At 45.3% G+C, this 20,000-nt stretch overlaps 3 protein-coding genes across 14 annotated transcripts in view; 2 read left to right on the forward strand and 1 right to left on the reverse strand.

Moving 5' to 3' along the window:
- Positions 1 to 6: 6 nt before the first annotated feature.
- Positions 7 to 4,981, forward strand: LOC139615390 (uncharacterized). Of its 5 annotated transcripts, none has more exons than XM_071473302.1 (8): positions 7 to 913; positions 1,513 to 1,654; positions 2,042 to 2,081; positions 2,399 to 2,493; positions 2,776 to 3,114; positions 3,694 to 3,816; positions 3,906 to 3,999; positions 4,846 to 4,981. In XM_071473302.1, the coding sequence occupies exons 1-7, from the start codon at positions 852 to 854 to the stop codon at positions 3,948 to 3,950; spliced, it is 846 nt and encodes a 281-aa protein (XP_071329403.1). In that variant the 5' UTR covers positions 7 to 851; the 3' UTR covers positions 3,951 to 3,999; positions 4,846 to 4,981. The 5 variants fall into 5 exon arrangements, with proteins under 5 accessions (XP_071329403.1, XP_071329404.1, XP_071329406.1 ...); XM_071473303.1 differs by lacking the exon at positions 4,846 to 4,981 and adding an exon at positions 1,201 to 1,243 and having other exon boundaries at positions 3,906 to 4,506; XM_071473305.1 differs by lacking the exon at positions 4,846 to 4,981 and having other exon boundaries at positions 7 to 1,243; positions 1,480 to 1,654; positions 3,906 to 4,506.
- LOC139615388 (GTPase IMAP family member 8-like) lies at positions 4,881 to 10,838 on the forward strand. Of its 2 annotated transcripts, none has more exons than XM_071473291.1 (8): positions 4,881 to 5,021; positions 5,889 to 6,223; positions 6,524 to 6,634; positions 6,982 to 7,104; positions 7,422 to 7,782; positions 7,880 to 7,939; positions 8,059 to 8,429; positions 8,602 to 10,838. In XM_071473291.1, exons 2-8 carry the CDS (start codon positions 5,891 to 5,893, stop codon positions 10,180 to 10,182), a joined length of 2,940 nt encoding a protein of 979 aa, XP_071329392.1. In that variant the 5' UTR covers positions 4,881 to 5,021; positions 5,889 to 5,890; the 3' UTR covers positions 10,183 to 10,838. The 2 variants fall into 2 exon arrangements, with proteins under 2 accessions (XP_071329392.1, XP_071329393.1); XM_071473292.1 differs by lacking the exon at positions 4,881 to 5,021 and adding an exon at positions 5,091 to 5,726.
- Positions 10,839 to 13,037: 2,199 nt separating this feature from the next.
- Positions 13,038 to 20,000, reverse strand: part of lyl1 (LYL1 basic helix-loop-helix family member) — a 7,228-nt gene continuing 265 nt past the window's right edge. Inside the window, exons 1-5 of one of the 7 annotated variants that reach the window (XM_071473293.1) lie at positions 19,916 to 20,000; positions 19,585 to 19,775; positions 16,802 to 18,375; positions 15,279 to 15,376; positions 13,038 to 14,266 (exon numbers count right to left, since the gene is read on the reverse strand). The exon at positions 19,916 to 20,000 is cut by the window's right edge and continues 265 nt beyond it. In XM_071473293.1, coding sequence (XP_071329394.1) covers positions 13,704 to 14,266; positions 15,279 to 15,376; positions 16,802 to 17,553 — 1,413 coding nt within the window. In that variant the 5' untranslated portion in view covers positions 17,554 to 18,375; positions 19,585 to 19,775; positions 19,916 to 20,000 and the 3' untranslated portion in view covers positions 13,038 to 13,703. Of the gene's footprint in view, positions 14,267 to 15,278; positions 15,377 to 16,801; positions 18,376 to 18,496; positions 18,658 to 19,584 lie in introns of all 7 variants that reach the window. The other 6 variants (XM_071473294.1, XM_071473297.1, XM_071473298.1 and 3 more) reach the window with 6 other exon arrangements.

Genomic DNA, 20,000 nt, shown 5'->3' on the forward strand with positions numbered 1-20,000 from the left:
GAGCCTGAAGCATGGCGGCTGGAGCCTGGAGCATGGCGGCTGGAGCCTGAAGCATGGCGGCTGGAGCCTGCAGCATGGCGGCTGGAGGCTGGAGCCTGAAGCCTGGAGCCTGAAGCCTGGAGCATGGCGGCTGGAGCCTGGAGCCTGAAGCATGGCGGCTGGAGCCTGAAGCCTGAAGCATGGAGCATGGCGGCTGGAGCCTGGAGCCTGAAGCATGGCGGCTGGAGCCTGCAGCCTGGAGCCTGAAGCATGGCGGCTGGAGCCTGCAGCATGGCGGCTGGAGCCTGCAGCATGGCGGCTGGAGCCTGGAGCATGGCGGCTGGAGCCTGGAGCATGGCGGCTGGAGCCTGAAGCCTGAAGCATGGCGGCTGGAGCCTGAAGCCTGAAGCATGGCGGCTGGAGCCTGGAGCCTGGAGCATGGAGCATGGCGGCTGGAGCCTGCAGCATGGCGGCTGGAGCCTGCAGCATGGCGGCGGCAGCAGCCGGTTGGTCCAGGGCCCAGGGTCACAGACTGAGCCGCAGATATCAGACATTTATCTGACAAACAGCAGTTCACTCGTCGTTTATATTCATTTGCATTTTGGAAAATGAATACGCCGAATGAACCGTTCGTGCTTCCTGTCTGCAGTGAGCCACCGGGTGTACAGATTATTTTCACTGTGTTACCTTGATACTGGAGAAAACTTAAAAACCTGATGGTTCTCAGGCAAGTTCTGAAGCGTCTTTTTCCCTATGATTTAAGTGCATTTATGGACGAAGACATCAGAGATGAAGACACCACTGGAAAGCGTCGGCCTCATCGAATCTAAGCTTATCTACATCCTGTCTCTGTGTCTGGATTTCACTGAGTTATGACTCGGATATTGGGGCTAAGGGTTGGTCCATGGGCTCTTTGTCACTGCTGCTGTGATAAGTGAGTCAAGCTACAGTACCTAGTTTACTTCAGGTTGTTTTAGAACACCTGCACACACCTGTCCTTTCACCTCACACCTCGTGTCTCCCTCTGCACCCTGCTGCAACTCTCCAACAGTTTGAAAACCTGTGAAATATAACCCAGCCTTTCACGTGGAGGTCACCTTAATGGCACAGAAAGGAATCCACACGATAAATATCTGCCCAATCGAAGAGAGGCTGGGGCACATAACCGTCTAATCTGGCAACACTGCACCTTTATCTGTTTCCTCTCCTTTTTGCTTGCAGTGGCAAACCACAGTCGGACTGTGAAGTCAGCTGATACTGATGGGTAATGATTCATTCACTGGCCCAGGTGCCAGGTTAAACTCCTGCACCTTTAGCAGAATACATTCTGTTAACCTCCATTTAAATAATTAACAACATATACTAAAATTACACATAGCATCAAAATAATATACATTTTGGAGTTGTACTTTAAATAAATTATTTTTGAAGCAACACACAATCAGGGCTGCAGCTCCACTTAGTGTCAGCTGGAGCTCATTCTTTCCTTCTGTTCCTCAGTGTTGCTGCTGTTTGAACCCCTCTCTGCTGTAGATGGATGGGGAAGAGGCCGAGTGAGTGGACGCCACTAGAGAGAGAGAAGAAAAGCTCTGACAGACACTTTGAGATGGATGTGGACGACCTGGAGGAACCTGAGTCAGATGCTGAGGAACACGACACCAAAAGGCCTCACAGGGTGAAATTATCTTTCAGCTGAAACTGAATGAGACACAGAGTCTCACTTACTGATGCACTGACATCGATAATATGTTCTGCTGCAGTGGCAGAGTTGTTTCCCCCCTTTCCTGCAGAGGTTTCAACTTTGAACTGTGCTGCTTTGTGGCTTTTGCAAGTTTATGGTTGTGTGAACTCGTACTCTGCGGTCTGGTCCACGCTGCTTCATCTCTGCTGTCTATAAAACTGTCACAAAGTTCACTGGAAGGTGTGAATAACTCAGTGCACTGATTCTTGCTCTCTGAGATTTTGTTATTGCATATGAATTTATCATAAATGTATTTTAAAACCATGACTGTATCATGATATATTTACTTTAACGTGACGGGTTATTATTCAACTTTTTCAGGAACCAAAAGGCTCCTTCAGCAAGATGAGACCACAGTTTGGTAAGGAGTAAACTTACACGTGTGTGTGTGTGTGTGTGTGTGTGTGTGTGTTTATGTAACTATTTTATTAAAAACAGCTCATTCATGTAACAACAGTGTCTCATTTATAATGAGAAAACATTGTGAAACAGACATGAACTCGTGGCACATTACAGACAAAATCTTTTATCACAGTTAATGTAATTTTCCTAATAACCTGCAGATAAAATAACGTGTGTAATGTCAGGTTTTTCTCATCTTGTGAATCATACCTAAAAACATGAAGGTTTTAATTAAGGACACCTTCTGTTGTCTCACAATGATCTGTTTAACTGCAGGTAATAGAGGAGCTGAGCCTGAAGTTAATGCATCAGAGTCCTCAGGCTTCCTGTCTGCCAGATGGGGAGAGAGAGGAGGAGGAGGAGGGGAGGAGGTGAGAGAAGAAAATGGGAGTAATTATGTTTTTATACTGTAGGTGAATCAATAAAAATGTGATCATCAAGAATACAAACCCTCTTCATTGCTCAGGATTTACAGGATCCACCTGTGAGCTCACCCCTCCCTCTCCACTCTCATGTCCCATGTATGAACTGTCTCCCAGGATATTCACAACAACATGTTGAACTCCTGTTGCACAGCAGAGAGCAGCACTGAACCTTCTTCCTGGTCCTCCACCCTCACTGCTCATCCTCGCTCTGCCTTGTGTGTCTCCCAGGCTCGCTCCACGCTGGAGGACTCAGTCTGTCCCGATGAGCAGATCAGCACAGCAGCCTGCAGCGTTCCCACACACGTCACCACTCCTGTCACTCCACCGACCCACAGGTCTTGTCTGTTAAAATCTGGGGAAGTTAATCCAGCAGTGTGTGGCCCCATGCCTGACTCCTGCAGCCCCTCTGGTTCCATGTGCAGTGCCGCTGGCTCAGCCTGGGACACAATCAGATCCTCATCCGAGAGTCCCGGCTGCTCTGACAGCGATCCTGTCAGTGCTGCAGCTCACCTGCACCTGCTGGGGGAATCCTTGTCTCTGATTGGACATCATCTTCAGGAGACAGATGTAAGTAGATTCAGGAGAGTCACACTTTGAATCTTTCACTTTACGATGTAACTCTAAGCGTTGCTTCATGAACCCACAGTGTAATTGTTTTTCATCTTTCTCTTTTAAACTGACACATGTTGTGTTTGGGGCAGTGACTGAGCAAATACATCAGATAGAGACGAGTGAATTCAGCACAGTGTACCAGGAATCCAACATTATCCCAACTAAAGTAAAACTACAGGCCTGTGGAATATCAGGGATGAAAATCCAGGATGAGCGAGATGATGTTGGAACAATACATGAGCTGATTTAAACAATAAATGGCAGTTTTCATCCTGGAGCTGAAAAATATACCAGAGCATCAAACTAATTAGAAATAGATAGAAAGTTTGTACATTAGAAGATAAAAGTTCAAATTCAGCTTCTACTTTTGCAGGATCTTGTTTTAGGTGTGAATCTGACAACACTTAGTTCACGTACAGCACAAATCAGACCACAGGACCACAGTGTAAAGAAGCACAGGACCAGAGGGACACGTTTCATTCAGCCTCTGGACAACCTGCAGCGTATTGACTGAATCTGTTGTCGTCTCTGCAGAAAAGAGTTTGTGTGTCCAGGAGCTTGTCTCTGCTCCTCGACTCTCTGCTCTGTTCTCTGGCTCCTCTGATCTGCCTCACTGCACAGATACCAGAGCTCAGGAGCTGCACACAGCACACACAGGTGAGACACACACACACACACACACACACACACACAGTGTTTTATTGCTGAAGTAGGAAACTCAGTTTTTATTCTTGTTTCTTTTTTAGGCCTCAACTCTGGAAAACATCTCTTATGTGATGCCTGGGCTGTGAATGATGATGATGATGATGATGAAGAACCCACTGACTGTATGTTCTTTAGGTTAGTTTACATATAGAAAATAATCAAACAAGTTTTGTTATAAAATAATTAGTTTGCACTTTACACTTTATTTTTGTGGTAATTACAAGTGTTTATGCTTTTGTATTGTTGGTTAATTAAAAGATATTTGATCACTAATTTATGCAGCTTTTCCTCATTAGAATCACTGATAAACATTCTCATAGATTTATACCTGAATATGATGTTAATACAGTTTCCACAGTGTGATTATGACTCAGAATACTAAAGTATGGATCAGCTGACTCACTGTAACGTAACAGTGGAGCTGCAGAAAGAACTAATGAACTAATTCATTTCTCCAACAAGCCCAGATCAACCGTGTATGACTCAGTGTTTTCAAAATTTTCATCATTACATGTGAAATTTATCTGTGAAGCAAATCTTACAATGGGGTTGATTATCTGTCTGTAATATTGCTTTAATTATCAATTAATTTTAAAAACACTTTATTGATAATCCAAAAGTCTCAGACTTTGAACAGTTAAATCTTAAGACAGGTTTTCTAAAGTATTTAGGAACTTGACTGAACTGTTTAGTCAACTGTTGTCGGTCCAGCTGCAGCTCATCAGAATATCTACAGGCATATTTTACCAGCTACTCACCTCAGTGACTGAAAACCCGGAAGGACAGTTTATCTGACAGACATCCAGGTGTTTTGACAACCTCGTGGGTGTGGCAGATAAAACTAAGGTAGAATGATTCACATGTGCCCCGGGATACTCCTCCTCCACCCCATCTTGGAATGTTTAGCAGCCTGCAAACAAAGAAACCTGTTGTGCACGAAAATATATACGTACGAGTGTGTTGGTGTGTGCATGTGTTTAGAGTTAGGAGTGGTGAGACAGGTGGTTCCCTGAGACTGAACCTCACCTGCAGCAGCTCTTAGTGTCGACTGAGAGCCGACATGTTCTGAAGTTGTCTGGATGAGACGTAATTCAACGGGGCAAACAGCAGCGGGAAGACGATACATGAACACGACCCCAGAGACCTCACACAGCTGAGTAAGTCTGTTTCTTTGGTTTGGGTCTAGTTACCAGTAAGTTCAGCAGTAAACTATCAGTTATAAGCATAAGCATATTCTTATTTAGTCACAAGAATCTACCCACATATGCAGCAGAATATTTACACCAGCTGTCTGTTGGTCTGAGCCGGTGGCTGTCAGTGTTAAAAGTCTTTATTTTCAGCACTGGTTTAAGTTTCTGTTTCACTTAGGAGCTAAATGTCTGCGGTGTAAATGAAATACTGCAGTGTTTTATAGTATCAGTGAACTTACAGTGCCATATGTTGGGACTTTATTTTTCTGCTCATTTTGTAGGTAGATGTGTGTTTTTTTTTGTTTGCATATCATTCCAAATAAAAAAATTCCAGGGAGAATGTAGTCGGACAGGACGGGCGAGGTGTGGCGGATCACGAACACTCATGCAGTGAGAAATGTAAGAAAGGTTCCAGTAAAATGAAAGATTTCCTGAGCGAGAGCACAGCTGTTATCAATCATCTGAGTCCTGCTCACCTGCACGACAGGTGAGAGGGACGAGAAAACTAAAGGAGAGGACTGATCTTTAAACTGTGGGACACCAACACACTCAGCTCAGAGAGGACGGGTTTCTATCATCACAAAACAAATATTCATCAAAGTATCAAGTATCAGACTGGATGAAGCACCTCCTCCTCATCCTGACCAGCTCCAGTTTTTCAGTTTTACCTGAGTGAGTTCTCAGATGTGACTAAAGCCACATGTATGAACACGAATTCTCACAACACGCCCGTGCTTTCGATTAGTTTGAGCAGCTTCCTGCCAAATATTTAGAGTAACCTTTAGGTCTGACTCAGCACATTTGACCTGTTCCTCGTCCTTTCTCCACTTTCAGCCATGAGTGAACACTTGAGAGGGAGCCACCACAGCTCCTCGCTCCCGGAGCTGAGGCTTGTTCTTTTGGGGAACCTCGGATGTGGCAAGACGTCATCAGCGGACACGATCCTGGGCCAGCTGGCCCCCATCTCTCCCAGCGCCTCCAGGACCTGCCAGCTGCGACAGGACTTCTCTGAGGGCAGGAGCGTGACCCTGGTGGAGGCGCCGAGATGGTACTGGAGCGGGGGCAAGATGGAGGACAATGTCAGGAAGGAGACGGAGAGAGCGATGACTCTGGTAGCACCAGGTGCACACGGTATTTTACTGCTGGTGCCAGTGAACCAGTTCACAGAGGTTGGTTTTAGTCTTTGCTGCTTCAGTTGTGTTTTTTATTTCACCAGCTTGTGTAATTATTGATGACAACTCTTCAGAATGACATCACTTTAAAAGTCACATTCTAGAAGACACGTTTTCTAATGTGTCTTCATTCATGTTTGAAGATCAGAAGGTTTGATTCATCACACTTCATTAACAGAAAGTATCCAGCATGAAACATCAATGATTTCTATCACGTTATCAATAGTTCACAGTGAATTTATATAATATAGAATATTATACAATGATTTGTCTTGTCCTCTTCCTGTTGTGTCCCAGATGGAGGGACGTGTCCCTGCAGAGCTGGAGGAGGTGTTTGGGGAGGAGGTGCTGGACCACACCGTGGTGCTGCTGACCTGCGGGGACTACCTGATGGGAAGAACAGTGGAGGTAATGAAGTCTACACCCGCCCTCTCTCAGGTTCATTATATATGTTTTAGTTTATTCTAGTACTTCATCTACATTTTGGTTCTGTGCAGTAACAGGACAGAAATGTACCTTTTGGTAAATCTTACTGCTGGATCAGTGCACTGTGAGAATATTACATCACTTAACCCTTTCTTTGATGGGGAGGTAATTCAGACGGACTCCAGCTTCACACCTCTTCAGTGATTCCTCATCATTTGTTCAGTCCAGTTTGGACTCATCAGCTGCTGGTTTTAGAAACAGGAGAGAGGCGTCCATTTAAACACACTCTGATCGTTGTATAGATACATATCTGAAATGTTTTCCCACAGGAATACTTGCAGAAAGAACACCCAGGCCTGAGGCAGATAATTGAGCGCTGTGGGGGGAGGTACCATGTCATCAACAATCGTCAGCGACAGGACAGGGAGCAGGTCCGGGAGCTGCTGGAGAAGGTAAGAGCCAACAGGACCCACTGACAGAACATCTCTGGTTCCATGATCATCTCACAGTTTGATCAGTTTCTGTGTGTAACACTTGGACCTGCAGCACTTTGTACCAGTTCAGTTTTATCATACAGAGCCTGTGTTGCAGTTGCTTGCTGCAGTTTCCGCAGCAACACCCTGTTTCACACCCAGCCAGGTGTGAGAGTCAGGACCGGTTTGAGTAACAATGATTACAGATTAATTACACATGGGAATGGGTCCCACAGTGCAGGAGTTACAGAATGTGACATTTGAATTGTTTTTATTGTTTGCCATTTGTGTAACAGGTGGACAATATGGTGCAGCAACATGGAATATACCACATGAAAACAGTCCAGGAGAGAGAGCTGGAAAAACGAGTGAGAGAGAGAAAACGAGAGCTTATGGAGAGTTTCAGAGCTCAGAAGGAAGAAAGAAGAGAAACGGCATCAACGCGCATCACGAACACAGAAACACGCAGGAGCATCGACAGAGCAGAGGAGCACAGCGCCTCCTCGGAGAGGAGGAGGCAACAAGAGAGGGACGAGATGGAGGGAAGAGTGGGTGTGAGTCAGGTGTCCAATGGGCTTCATTCATCTCCAGCAGCAGAGCCACAGTCACATGATCACAGCCAGGTGAAGAGGACGCCCAGTTTCAGACTAAATGCAGGTAAATGTCGGTGGATCCACTTTTGTTCTGCATCACAACATCTTGTACAAGAAGAAGAAGAAGGTGCAGAGCTCATGTGACTGTTTCTCCTCTGTAGATGGAGCCATTCTCTCACAAATGTCCGAGGTTCAGTCAGCTCCCAAACTGACGACTACTTGTAAGTCACAGGTTCTCAGCGTCTCACATTAAAACACTTCACTTGTAAGATGTTTGATGTTATAATCATTAAATGTTTTATTTCCATATTAAACTCTGATGTCACCTGATTGTTTTCAGTTCATCACAGAATCAACAGCTTTGAAAAGCGATCACCTGAGGCGTCTCCAACTTCTTCTCCTCAGTCGCCCGTCTTCTCCTCCTCCCCCTCCTCGCCAGTCTTCGCTGCCTCTCCGTCCTCGTTCCCCTTCTCCTCCTCTGCCTCCTCTTCAGCCTCTGCCAACACCTCTCCTTCCTCATTCCCCTCATCCCCCTCAGCCTCCTCAGCCTCGTCAGAGCTGCGTCTGGTGCTTCTGGGCCGATCCGGAGCAGGGAAGAGTGCGGCTGGCAACAACATCCTGGGGGAGGAAGAGTTTGCGTCCCGCCCGGACAGCCTCACTGCCATCACTCAGGCGTGTGAGAAGAAGAGAGCACTGGTTGAAGGAAGAAGGGTGAGTGTTGCAAAAGTCACCGAGTTGTTTCCTTACGTGTTAATTTTCCTTTCACTGATTCCACCATGGGCCAAACTCTGCTCTGTCTCTTCTCTCTTCTTGTTCTGTGTCATGAAACAATAGAGTCTGGCAGGTTTCCCATCATTTGACTCTGTGCCTCTGTCTCCTGCAGGTGGCGGTGGTGGATACGCCAGACTGGTTCAACTCAGAGCACACTCCAGATGAGGTGCGAGCTCATATCTCCTCCTGCGTCGCTCTGTCCAGTCCTGGCCCCCACGCCTTCCTCCTGTGCGTGCCCTTAGACCAGCCTGCGAAGATGGAGCTGCAGGCGCTCAGAGCTCTGGAAACTGTTTTTGGCCCAGAAGCGGTCCAGAGATACACTCTGGTCCTCTTCACTCACGCAGACCGGCTGAGGGCGAGCGGGAACGCAGGAAACGACAGTGTGGAGGCGTACGTAGCTGGTCAGCGGGGGGATCTGTTGAAACTTGTGGAGAAGTGCCGGGACAGGTTTCATGTGATGGAGAGTGGAGATGGTGGGAGGGAGAGGAGGAATGTGGTGGAGCTGCTGGAGAAGGTGGAGCAGACAGTGAAGGAGGCGGGAGGGCAGTGTTATTCTTGTCCTGCTTTTCAGGAGGCAGAGAACAGAGTGAGGCAGAGACAGCTGGAGATAGCAAGAGAGAAAAGAGGCAAAAAGCCTGAGCAAGAAAAACAAGGAGACGTTGGACAGCTCAGCTCCGAGAGGCGGGGGCTCTATCCCTACATGCAGCCTGTGGCTGAGGCAGAAGAGGAAGTGAGAGAGGATGAGATTGAGAAAACGAGGGATGAGGCAGAGATGAGTGTAAGCACCATGAATATTGAGAGCATTCCTCCTGTTACGCTTCCCAGCTTGTCCCCTTCACTCCTTCGTTCCATCAGGGAGAAAATGGAGTCTAGTGCAAAAATGTTCCCCAAACTGTTGGCAGACAGCTCAGTGTGGGTCGGAGAGGGAGCGAAGAAGGTGAGGAGCAGCCCGGTGTGGGGGACAGTCGGCAGTGGAGCACAGAACGTCCAGAAGATGGTGGCTGATAGTTCATTGTGGGGTAAGGTGGGAGATGGTGCCGGACATGTGTCCAAACTAGTAGGAAGTAGAGTTCCCAAGGTGGTGGTGGACGGGTCTGCGTGGGTAGGATCTGGAGCAAGAGCAGCAGCAGCAAGTCCCGTGTGGGGAAAAGTGGGTTCGGGGGCCAAACTAGTGGCAGACGGATCCCTGCGTGTCGGAGCTGGGATTGGAGCCGGGGCAAAGAATTTGGCGCAGAGTCCAATGTGGGGAAAAGTCGGATCAGGGGCCAAGAGTGGAGCTAAACTGGTGGCTGACAGTTCTGTGCGAGTTGGAGCTGGGATTGGTGCTGGAGCAAAGAAGGTGGCACAGAGTCCGGTGTGGGAGAAGGTCGGCTCTGGGGCCAAAGCAGGGGCCAAAATGGTGTCTGAGAGCTCAGCGTGGGAGAAAATGGCAAATACCGCTAAACAGGTGCCCAAGGTCGTCATCGGGGGGGCTCTGTTGGGTCTGCTTCTCGGTGTGTTTTTCGGGGGTGTTGTCGGCGGAGTGGTCGGGGCAGCGGCTGGATCTGCTGTAACTGAAGTGGGCAGACGAAAACTCAGCAACAGAAACACGTTAGAAAAGACGAATGAAGCCGCAAAAGAAGTGGAGAAAAGAGCGAGCCACAGTTTGGACTCACGGGTGAGACGAGGAGAGAAAGTTCTGAAAAGTGAATGAGCGACTGAACAGAGCAGGAGCAGCCTCATCACAAATGTAAAATCTTTTATGAATCCGCATCTTCAGAGTGAAATAGATTTTGCTTTTATTTTGACAGCTTGGTGATTGTTGGTCTTTGTTCCTTTATTTCCTCTGATTTTATAGAGAAGATGATTCTCAGCTTCAGTTTCATTCCACTAGTTAATGAAGGTGGTGTTTGTGACCTGATGAATATCAGCTACACTCAGTAAAGAAGCAACATATATGAAAATACATTTCTAGATTTGGGCAGAATGAACTTGGATTAACTTGGACTTGTTAGACATGAAACATATTTAGGTGCTTTTCTCTCACAGAGTCCAAGATGTGTCACATTCTCCAAGAAGATAATAATGTAGTTATTTTAAGATACTGTGATAATGCAGTTATTATTTTTGCAAAATCTTTAACCAAGAATATGTTATTTCCTGTCTATCACTTGTGTGTGAGCTGTAGATTCAAGGTGAATTTAAATTACATTTTCTGTCAGGAAGTGATATTATACATACAGTACATACAGTACATGCAGTACATGCAGTACATGCAGTACACTGTGCAGTACATCAGTCACTCAGCTCATCCCTCTGATACTTTAATCTTCTTTAGTGCTTCATTAAAAACATTCATTCTAAAGTTTCTGCTTTAATGTCTGTTGTGTGTTTTTTGGTTCCACACACATTTTGTTTCAAGTGCAATCTGTTTTACAAATATTAAATATAGTTGTTAATATTTCATAAATATTTTCGCTATTCACAGCTTCCTGGACCCCTCTGGGTTACAAAGCTGTGTCTGACATTATCGCTCCTCATAAGGTTCAGTCTGTATATGACCGGTGAAGTAGAGCTACTGGTATTTTTGTGTGTGTGTGTGTGTGTGTGTGGGTGGGGGGGGTAGCTCTGATGGCAAGAGGGGCACAACAGAGGGTTGGTGGAGAAGGGGTGGAGTCATGGCCATTATCTCTGAGCCCCAGCCCAGCCAGCATCACCCTGCTCGGCGGGGAGAAGGTTCACACCCCGGCATTATCACCTCATCTTATAAGGTTTCATTTTCACCAATATTTTGCATCACAGCAATATTTAATATGACACTGCAGATCTACACACAATTTACATGTAGGACAAATAATTTCAGTGACAAAATCTAAAGAGAGTTAAAAAAAAAAGGGGGGGGGGGTTTACAGCTAAACCTTCACATCAGATTAAAACGGATAATCGGACATAAATAAAGATACAGTAGATATGGTTTGTTTGGAGATATGAGTAGAACATGGAGCAAATGTTAGAGGTGGAATGACTGCAGAAAGTTCACATGCTTTTTTCACAGAAGCTGCAGAAGAAGAAGAACAGGTGTAAATAAGAAAATGAATAATGGCTGAATTCCATTTAGCTGCGTCAGGTTCAGGGCCCTGGTCTGGTGCATGTTGGCTCACTGGGAAACTTGAATATAACAGAGCTATTATTCATGTTATTAGTCACACCTTTGCTTTTCCTTCTATGAAGAATCAAAATCTCTGCTGTGAAAACGTATTTATTATTTCTCCTCACACCTTTTGTGACGTTTGTCAGTTGTGCTGCTACAAACAACTTGTTAAAAACTTTAGTTCGTACTGTTGCAGTAAATTGTGTGACCCCTGCCACCATTTGTACCATCTGAGTGGTTTCAGAGTGAAACGGGGGGGGGGGGGGGGGGGGGTCGGCCTGGCAGACGCAGCCATAGCAGTGTTGTGAAAGCAGACCTTCCTGTTGTGTGGTCCTGAAACCGGGTGTATAGGGTTCCCAGAGCATCCTGGTGACTGTTTTCTCTTTCTGTTTTTCCACACTCCCTTCTTCCATGCAGGGCCTGCCACCCCACAAGTCCAAAAACACACACACCACCACCACCACCACCACTCCTTCTCCAGGAAACTCGTTGGCCGTCAATGAGACAGCACTAACTGTAGGCGTTTCCTGGCCACTTGATAGAGCCAAGCATGCAGGCAAAGACACACCAGCACCATCGCACAGCTGCAGTTTACGCCCCAAATTTTCCCCTCGTGCAGCCCCCACCACGCTGAACCTCATCTCTGACCGCATCCCACATCCACCCCAACCTTCCTCACACACAACCACACACTTGCAATTGTTGCTGTTGCATCAGTGTTTTGCTAATTCTATACTACACAGACACGCACACATATACACACACACACACACACACACTTTGCACAAACACAGACACACACACACACAGACACACACACACACACTTTGCACAAACACATCAAAAACATGTACAACACATTCCTCCACAAACCTGCTGCCTGGAAAACTGTTACAGTTCATGAGATGACGTTTTTTTTCCAGAGCTGGGATCGTGACAGAAATGCCAGCGAACAGTTTTATCCGGCTTTAAATTGTCACATCACCCACTATTTTATTTTTTTTTAGCTGGTGTTGTTTACGGCTTCCTTCCTAAAAGTAGTGTTGTCAATCTGTCAGGCTGGTGGACACCACAAACAAACAAGTTTGGCTTTGACTGTTCAGCCCAGACAATATGTGCTGACAAATTTGTTGTGTGGAGCTATGAACACATGAACACATGAACACATGAACACAACTTCTGTGCATATTATTGGAAAAAATGACCATTCAAAGATTAAATTAAATTAAATCCTAATCCTAACAGCATTACATTTTCATTACTGAGATCATCTCACACTGAGACTAGAGATCACCAAACGCTTTGAGCTCAGATGATTGTTCCCTAAACTGAAACCAGCAAAACATTTGGATGTGTTGAGAAATCGTGCTGACAAAGAGCAAAGTCTTTGGAGCGCAATAAGAGGATGTCAAATAAGGAACAGCAAAGTAAAACACACTTTATTTCTGTCTGGTACAAGTGTGTCACAACATCAGGGTGGGACCATCGGCCTCGACAGCGAGAACAGCAGGAACATTAAAAACTGACACTTATCCAGGTATCACACGTGTTCTGGGGAAATGCTGATTATTTACATGTAAACTTCTGAGGCTGCATTTCAAAATTTGATTTTTAATCCTCTTTACATTTTTGTGCGCCTACAGAGAGGGAGTCCAAGAGCCTGAATTTTCTGACAGAGAAAGAATTATTCGATTTTTGTCCATATCAGCCGGAGACAATACAATTAGATTTCCAGGATGTTATGGATTTAAATAGAGTGATGTTTAACAAAAGAATGCTGTGCTCTTATTCTGAAAAAACACGAGTTGTGAAATGTTTGAGGCCTGTCAACCGGCCCCAGAGCATATTTCAGTATTTTACTTAAAAACTCAGAGGCTCACATTCAGTCACAAAAGACACAGAGACAGTTACAACGACACCAAGTATCCGTCTCCTACTGATTCACACTGTGGGAGTTGATCCTCCAGCTCCGAGCGACCGAGGCCAGAACCGCTCTGGCTCCTGAAACGCTTCCTGTCTCGTCCATCAGTCTGATATTTAAATTCCCGGTGGCTGCACACCTCTCTGTTCGCTTCTCTGTGGTGTCACCGCTCATCATTTGTGGCTGCCACCATCCTCATCTGACCCTTGACCTTCCCCAGAATGCCTTGGGTCACCAAAGAGGTCTTGGCCCCGAAGCTTTCCTCACTGTCTGTGTCACCATAGCAACTTGACGTTGCTGGGGAATTAGCCAGGGCGATGACGGAGTCAGTTGAGTCTCTGTCTCTGTGGGCTGTCGCCATGGCGGCTGAAGATGGCACGGCGGCAGCGTGGGACTGAAAAAGAGGGTTCTGTTTATTAGCGTCCGTCCCGGCTGCGGTACCCTCATCCTCAGCCTCGTCCTCGGCCGAGTCCCTGCTCTTGTCCTGTGCCTGGTCATTAAGCAAAGTGACCAAGAAGTTGATGTACTTCACAGCGAGGCGAAGGATTTCGTTCTTGCTGAGCTTCTTGTCAGGTGGGTGAGTGGGGATGAGTTTTCTGAGCTCAGAGAAAGCGCCGTTCACGTTCTGCTGTCGCCAGCGCTCACGGCTGTTGGTGAAGACACGGCGAGCGAGTTTCTGAGGGGGGCCTGTTGGACACACATAAACACTGTGTGTGTGAGCACGGCCTTAGAGGATAAATTAATATACATTATATATTTTACATTCTATATATTTTAATCTCAATAAATCCCTGTGAAGCAGAAAAATATTAACTTGATCCTAAACTTTTAACAAGTTGCTTGTGCCTGATATCGTATGTAATAACATGTACTATAACACTGAGCCACAGTGGTGCATCAGGTTCCATCACGATCATCAACATGTTTATTTTGAGTCAGTCCCACACACTGTTCACTGACAGCTGCTGTAAATACTCAGTCAGTACCATATATGTATTAATCCACTGCTTAAAATAGACTCGAACAACATTCACTTTTACTCCTGTTTGAGTAATGTTTGCTAAAAACTACAGTTCCCAGATGTTTTAGGGAATTCTTTATTTCTCTCCAGACATCGTCAAACCCAGACTCAGATGAGGAGTCTGTTGAGACCAGAAGCAGAGACTAGCAGACGGATCAGAACCGTTAGCATAGTTAGCATCTTTTATTTGTTTATGTTGTTTGTTAGCTTGTAACTGGCAGTGGCTGACACAGTGTTAGTGGTTGTGCTAATGCTAACTCTGGCTCTCTGTACTGACAAGGTTTCAGGTGTATTTTGCCTGTGCAGCCGTGCCACTGCCTGGTTAATTTGATCATGACATGTATTAGATAAAAACCATAATATGGACAGGTTAATAAGAAACTTTATTTGTATGTTTAAGTGTAAATTTCAGATTAGATTTTTAAAATGTACAACTTCAGCAGAAACCAGCGGTCCCAGCGCTGAAAGCCACAGACATGGTGGGGAAGTAGAAAAGTGTTGAGAGATGACCAAACACGTTGTTAGTGTTTTTTCTCACAGGGCTCAATGACAGTGAGAAAAATGCAGGAAACGCAAACTCACTTTAAATATTACACTTCAGTCCCTGCACCGTGGGCAACAGTTCCACCAACACACCTTCAAACATGCAAACTACAGAAACTGTGGCTGCACTGATTTCACTGTGTGACTCCGTTTTTTACTGCAGAGTAAACTCACATTCATTGATCTCCATGTCAAAGTGTGTCGAGGGTCTTCTCTTGATCCGGCTGGTGTTGATGACTCCATAGTTTCCTCCTGAGGGACCCAGGTACGAACTGGAGATAAAAGCAGCACAGTGTGTGAAAATGGGACATTTTTGTAATTACATGCACATCAAACCTAAAAAAAGCTAAAAATAAAAACAGCTTATAAACATGCTCGGCCATGCGAGGATGTGAAATAACACCAAACAGAGAGAGAGAGAGATCTTAGAGAGACGGAGAAAGGAAGAAGACGGTGGAAGCCACTAACTGAGGTGTGATTATGTCGCTGGCATTGATTGAGAGTGCATGCAGAGTTTTAGCACAGTTTCATTAAGCCTGGTTACGAGCTGATTCTTCTTCAGGGGGGTGAGATAGATCAATGCTTCCTGCTACAAACAAACCAGAGAGAAGTGCAGAGGGAATCTTATTCCCAGACCTCCATGACAGATGGGGAAGCCATAGATATCACCACAGAGAAAAAAGTCCTTTTTTAAATATAGCTGCTGCTCCTGTTACAGAAAGAAACAGTGTGGAAAATCCTTTTTGGAGGTGAGAATAGATGAACAGTAGGAGGGCTTAGATAATGTCCGCAAACGAATGCCTGTCTTCATGAGGGTAAGCTATGTGTTGCCAGTTCCTGAAGCCTAAAAAGAGCTTTCAGAGTGTTGGTCTGTTGCCTTTTGTCAGTTCAACAACTATATTTAGCTGCAATTAAAACTGGGTGTATATATGTTGAAAGGTTTTTGATACTAAATACACAAAAAAAAAACATTAAATAATGCAACTTCATGCTCAGTAACCAAATGTTCTGATGAGTAAATTTAGCTTGAGAAATGTGAGGTCGCTTTATAACAGCACACATCCTGCTGTCAATTTCACATAACTGTGCAGCCCAGTCGCTGTTAATCATAATGGGAAGTCATGAAATCCCAGCAGTTGAGGTTTCATATGAAACAGAAACTCGGCATTGTGACCAACGAAGCAGCATCATCGTCAGGAAGCCGCATCGCAGTAAATCTTCTAGTTTAGTGTCGCACATCTGTTTGTGTTGAGGTGAACGAGTGCGACTCATTTATGATTTTATGCGCTGCAGGACAGGGAGCTGAAGTTATCTGACTGGTCATTAACAACATGAGTTAACACACTGTCATGGAAAACACCATCAGTATTATCTGCTAGTGTTGTGGTTCCCACTGCTGGGGTCAGAGCCCCTCCCTTTACTCTCAACATGATTCACTGGATAAGAAACATTAAAAATATAATAATTTTCTCTGATGTTTCACTAATCATTTTGCTCTTTTTTATGAAATAGATTCAATCTCTTTAGGCCTCCAAAACTATTTAGATGAAACAATCAGGGAGGGGGAGGTCACGCTGCCCTCCCCCTGATACGCAGTGTGATAAGTGGTTTAAGTGTAAACTGCAAATTTTCAAGAGATCATCGGTAAATATTCTGGAAACACTGTAAACATGGATTAAAAAAAAGCCACATCTCACCTGGGGAAGAAGGGGTGTGCAGGCAGGTACTGCTGAGGCAACAGGGGCCCCGGGGAGGGAGCTGAAGGGCCTCCAGGACCTGCAGAGAGTCCGGGGCCTCCGGGACTCGCCACAGGCAAACAGGTCAGCTGACTACGGCGAATGTCCCCATGGGGCCCATGTAGGAGGCTGGGAATGGGATGGAGGGCAGTCAAAGGGGTGTTGGGGAGCGGCAGGGGGGGCTTGCTGTGACCGAGGCTGATGACTGGAATGTGGGGAGGAAGAGGAGAGGATGATGAGGATGTGGGGAAAGACGAGGTGGAGGTTGGAGGTGGGACAGGACACGGGGAGGTCTTGGCTGGTGCCGGGAGGAGCGGAGGTGGAGAGGAGAGAGTGGGGGACCTGTTGGCAGAAGGGGCGGGGGCCGTGGTGCTGGTGGGTCCTCCTGGCTTCTCCTCCTGCTCTTGCTCAGTCTCCATGACAATGGGCTCAGCAGCTTTACCTGCGCGGTGATTGGTTAACTCCGTCGTTGTGGTGACGGAGGACTGAATCGAGTCAGCGGTGGGGACGTCCGTGTGTCCCTTGTGTCCTGCCTTGTTAGCAGGATGTGAGCTGCGGATGGCGTCCGAGGAAGCTAAAGTCTGGTTCTGGGGGGGGCTGTGCTGCTCCACGGATGCACAGGTTGGGGAGGAGGCGCAGGAAGATGAGGAGGAACGGCGAGGTAGGTCGGGGGGTGAGGCAGGTGGGCTGGTGGGGTTCAGCTTTTCCATCATGGTGGTGAAGTCTCTGAGCTCTTGTTCCTCAGCTGCCCAGTGTGTGTGTGTGTGTGTGTGTGTGTGTGTCAGTGCGTCTTGTCCCTGTGGCGTCTTTACATGTGTGTGAGAGTCACCAACATGTTCATGTGTAGCAGCTGCAGCTGCTCACTGAGACCTTTAAACCTCTCCTAGCCAAGTCTATGGGTCTTTTCCATAAAGGCAACAGATAACACTTTATTTCCTCTTCCTTTGTTCCACTTTCCTGCAGATTTTACAATATTTTTTCTGCTCTACCTCAGTAAAAATGAAATCCATCAGTTGCTCTTATTGGTACCAGGGTCAGCATGTGAGTTTTCAAGCCGTCGGTCCAGATCACGTGCGCCTTGGATGGAGCTACAGCTGCCGTCTGATCCAGCCCTGCTACCCGTCTGTCCCTCCTCTGCTGGCTGCTGTCTGACTGTAGCTGTATCTGCAGGATGATTAAACATGAGTGTGTTCATTCCCTCACTTGCACATTACAGAAGGTGCAAATGGAACAAAATGTGGTCATTTCTTGAATGTTGCATTCATGCATGAAGGGCCACTGTAGTGGTATCGTCTCCGGGTGCAGCGTGGAGCTGAGGAGGTTTTCGTGGTCTCATTTGGACCTGATGTCTGTATTTTTCTCCCAGAACATCCTGAGCTGCAGATTCTGCATTTTGAATTAGTCTCCAGTGGCTGCTCTTAATGAGTTTGTCTGTCTATATGTCTGTCTGAGTGTATTTTGAGGATGTGAGTCAAAATCCTTTTAAGCATTCAAAACGTCCCAGACCGGTGAAGATTGGATTGATATCAAAGAGTCTGTTGAACAAAAGAAAAAGAAAGAAAAAAAACACACTCAGGATATATATTTTTGGTGTACATTTCATGAAGGCAAAAGATGTGAAAATGTGCTCAAAGGTCAAAGTGTGCACATAAGTACCACAAGAGCTTGTACTACAATGTGATGTGTCCTCCGTGGACGCTGGTCTGCAGTTGAAATCTGAATTCAGTGCATGGAAATTTACAGATTCATCTCATTTTGATGGGATGTGAAAATGCTGGATAGTCGCTGTTGTACTCTACTTGTGTTTGCACTCTGCTCTGCAAGGCGTAAAACTCGTATGATTTCTCAGGTTTTGCAATCATAGTCGTTCCTGTTTTGTCTTTTCTAGTGGTCATGACTTTATTTTTGGACAGTTCCATTTTTCACAGTGATGAGTAGGGACATTCATAAGTAGGTTTTTTTAAAAACAGCTTTATATTTAAATATCTTGATGAAGAACCTTTAGAGAAGCAAACAGTTGCAAACGAAGGTTTAAAGGTTTCAGTTTGAAATGCTCATCATTGTAGAATTATTTGTGCTGCACAAAATTTTACCTGTTTTAGCGCGACAGCTAAGAAACTAAACAGTGATGATCCATAAATTCTGTCGCAGTATCGATAACAGATCATTTACTGCCTCAGTTTAACGCGCACATTTCTGCACAAGCTGCATAATTGTTTATATCAGTTACTCACATGAAATATTTTTGATAAGTGTGAAGAACCTTTATCCTAACAATAAAGTATTCTTCAATAATTATTAATAATTAAGTGTTTAAGTGCACTAGATTTGATATATTTATCCAAAATAATTTTCTTTTAGTTGAGTTCATGTATTTGTTTTTGCCTCATAAAGCACAATATGCTGTTTATTAACTGTATCAAAAAATAAAATTCAGTTTATAGTTTTTGAGTTAATCCATTTAATAAGCCAACATGACTTTTTATTAATTTTTTATCTTCATCAATTCACCAATAAATCACCACATTTTTATAATCAACAGAATTATATACATCACTGCAACATTTGACTGAATTTACAAAACAGTGTAAACTGTAAATAACATGTGGCACATATGACAAAAACTTCTGTTGGACGATCATCAATCTTATTTAAAATAATTGTTAAAGGCTACGAACCACTCATGAAATAAAACACGAGTTATGTAAAATAAAATACAACTTTAAATAATCTTGAATACTCACAGATACATTGTGACATCCAGTGTGGCTCGTCCGTTTGTCACACAAAATCCGTCAGAGTTCAAGTGATCTGTGAACGCACATGTTGTATCTCCTCAGTGTTTAACGTCCTCCTCCTCCTCCTCCTCCTCCTCCTCCTCCTCCTCCGTCAGGTCGCTCACACACCACTGCAGCCTGTCACTGTCTGTCAGTCTCTGAGGTCAGAATTGGAGCCAAACTGTCTGACACCGCTCAGAATAACTCCTCATACTCAGATGAATATTATTATTTAGAAATGAAATAACAATGATAAATATTCACAGAGAAATGACGGCAGAATGAGACGGAGTCCCACCTCACAAATTTGTTTTTTGTTGAGAAGTTGCTCCTTTGGACGAAGACACACTCAAACCATGGAGATGGATGGCGTGGGTCTCCTC

The sequence above is a fragment of the Trachinotus anak genome, unplaced genomic scaffold, assembly GCF_046630095.1.
Source record: "Trachinotus anak isolate AG129_WGS33_773 ecotype Australia unplaced genomic scaffold, CSIRO_AGI_Tana_v1 ptg000049l, whole genome shotgun sequence".
NCBI classification, from domain to species: Eukaryota; Metazoa; Chordata; class Actinopteri; order Carangiformes; family Carangidae; genus Trachinotus; species Trachinotus anak.

Excerpts from the sequence above, each read along its gene's own strand:
- LOC139615390 (XM_071473302.1), top strand. The coding sequence starts at position 852 with ATGACTCGGATATTGGGGCTAAGGGTTGGTCCATGGGCTCTTTGTCAC. Across the intron at positions 3,115-3,693 it reads ATCATCTTCAGGAGACAGAT|AAAAGAGTTTGTGTGTCCAG; the intron begins GTAAGTAGATTC and ends TCGTCTCTGCAG. Across the intron at positions 3,817-3,905 it reads GCTGCACACAGCACACACAG|GCCTCAACTCTGGAAAACAT; the intron begins GTGAGACACACA and ends TTTCTTTTTTAG.
- LOC139615388 (XM_071473291.1), top strand. The coding sequence starts at position 5,891 with ATGAGTGAACACTTGAGAGGGAGCCACCACAGCTCCTCGCTCCCGGAG. Across the intron at positions 7,783-7,879 it reads CAGTTTCAGACTAAATGCAG|ATGGAGCCATTCTCTCACAA; the intron begins GTAAATGTCGGT and ends TCTCCTCTGTAG. Across the intron at positions 8,430-8,601 it reads CACTGGTTGAAGGAAGAAGG|GTGGCGGTGGTGGATACGCC; the intron begins GTGAGTGTTGCA and ends TGTCTCCTGCAG.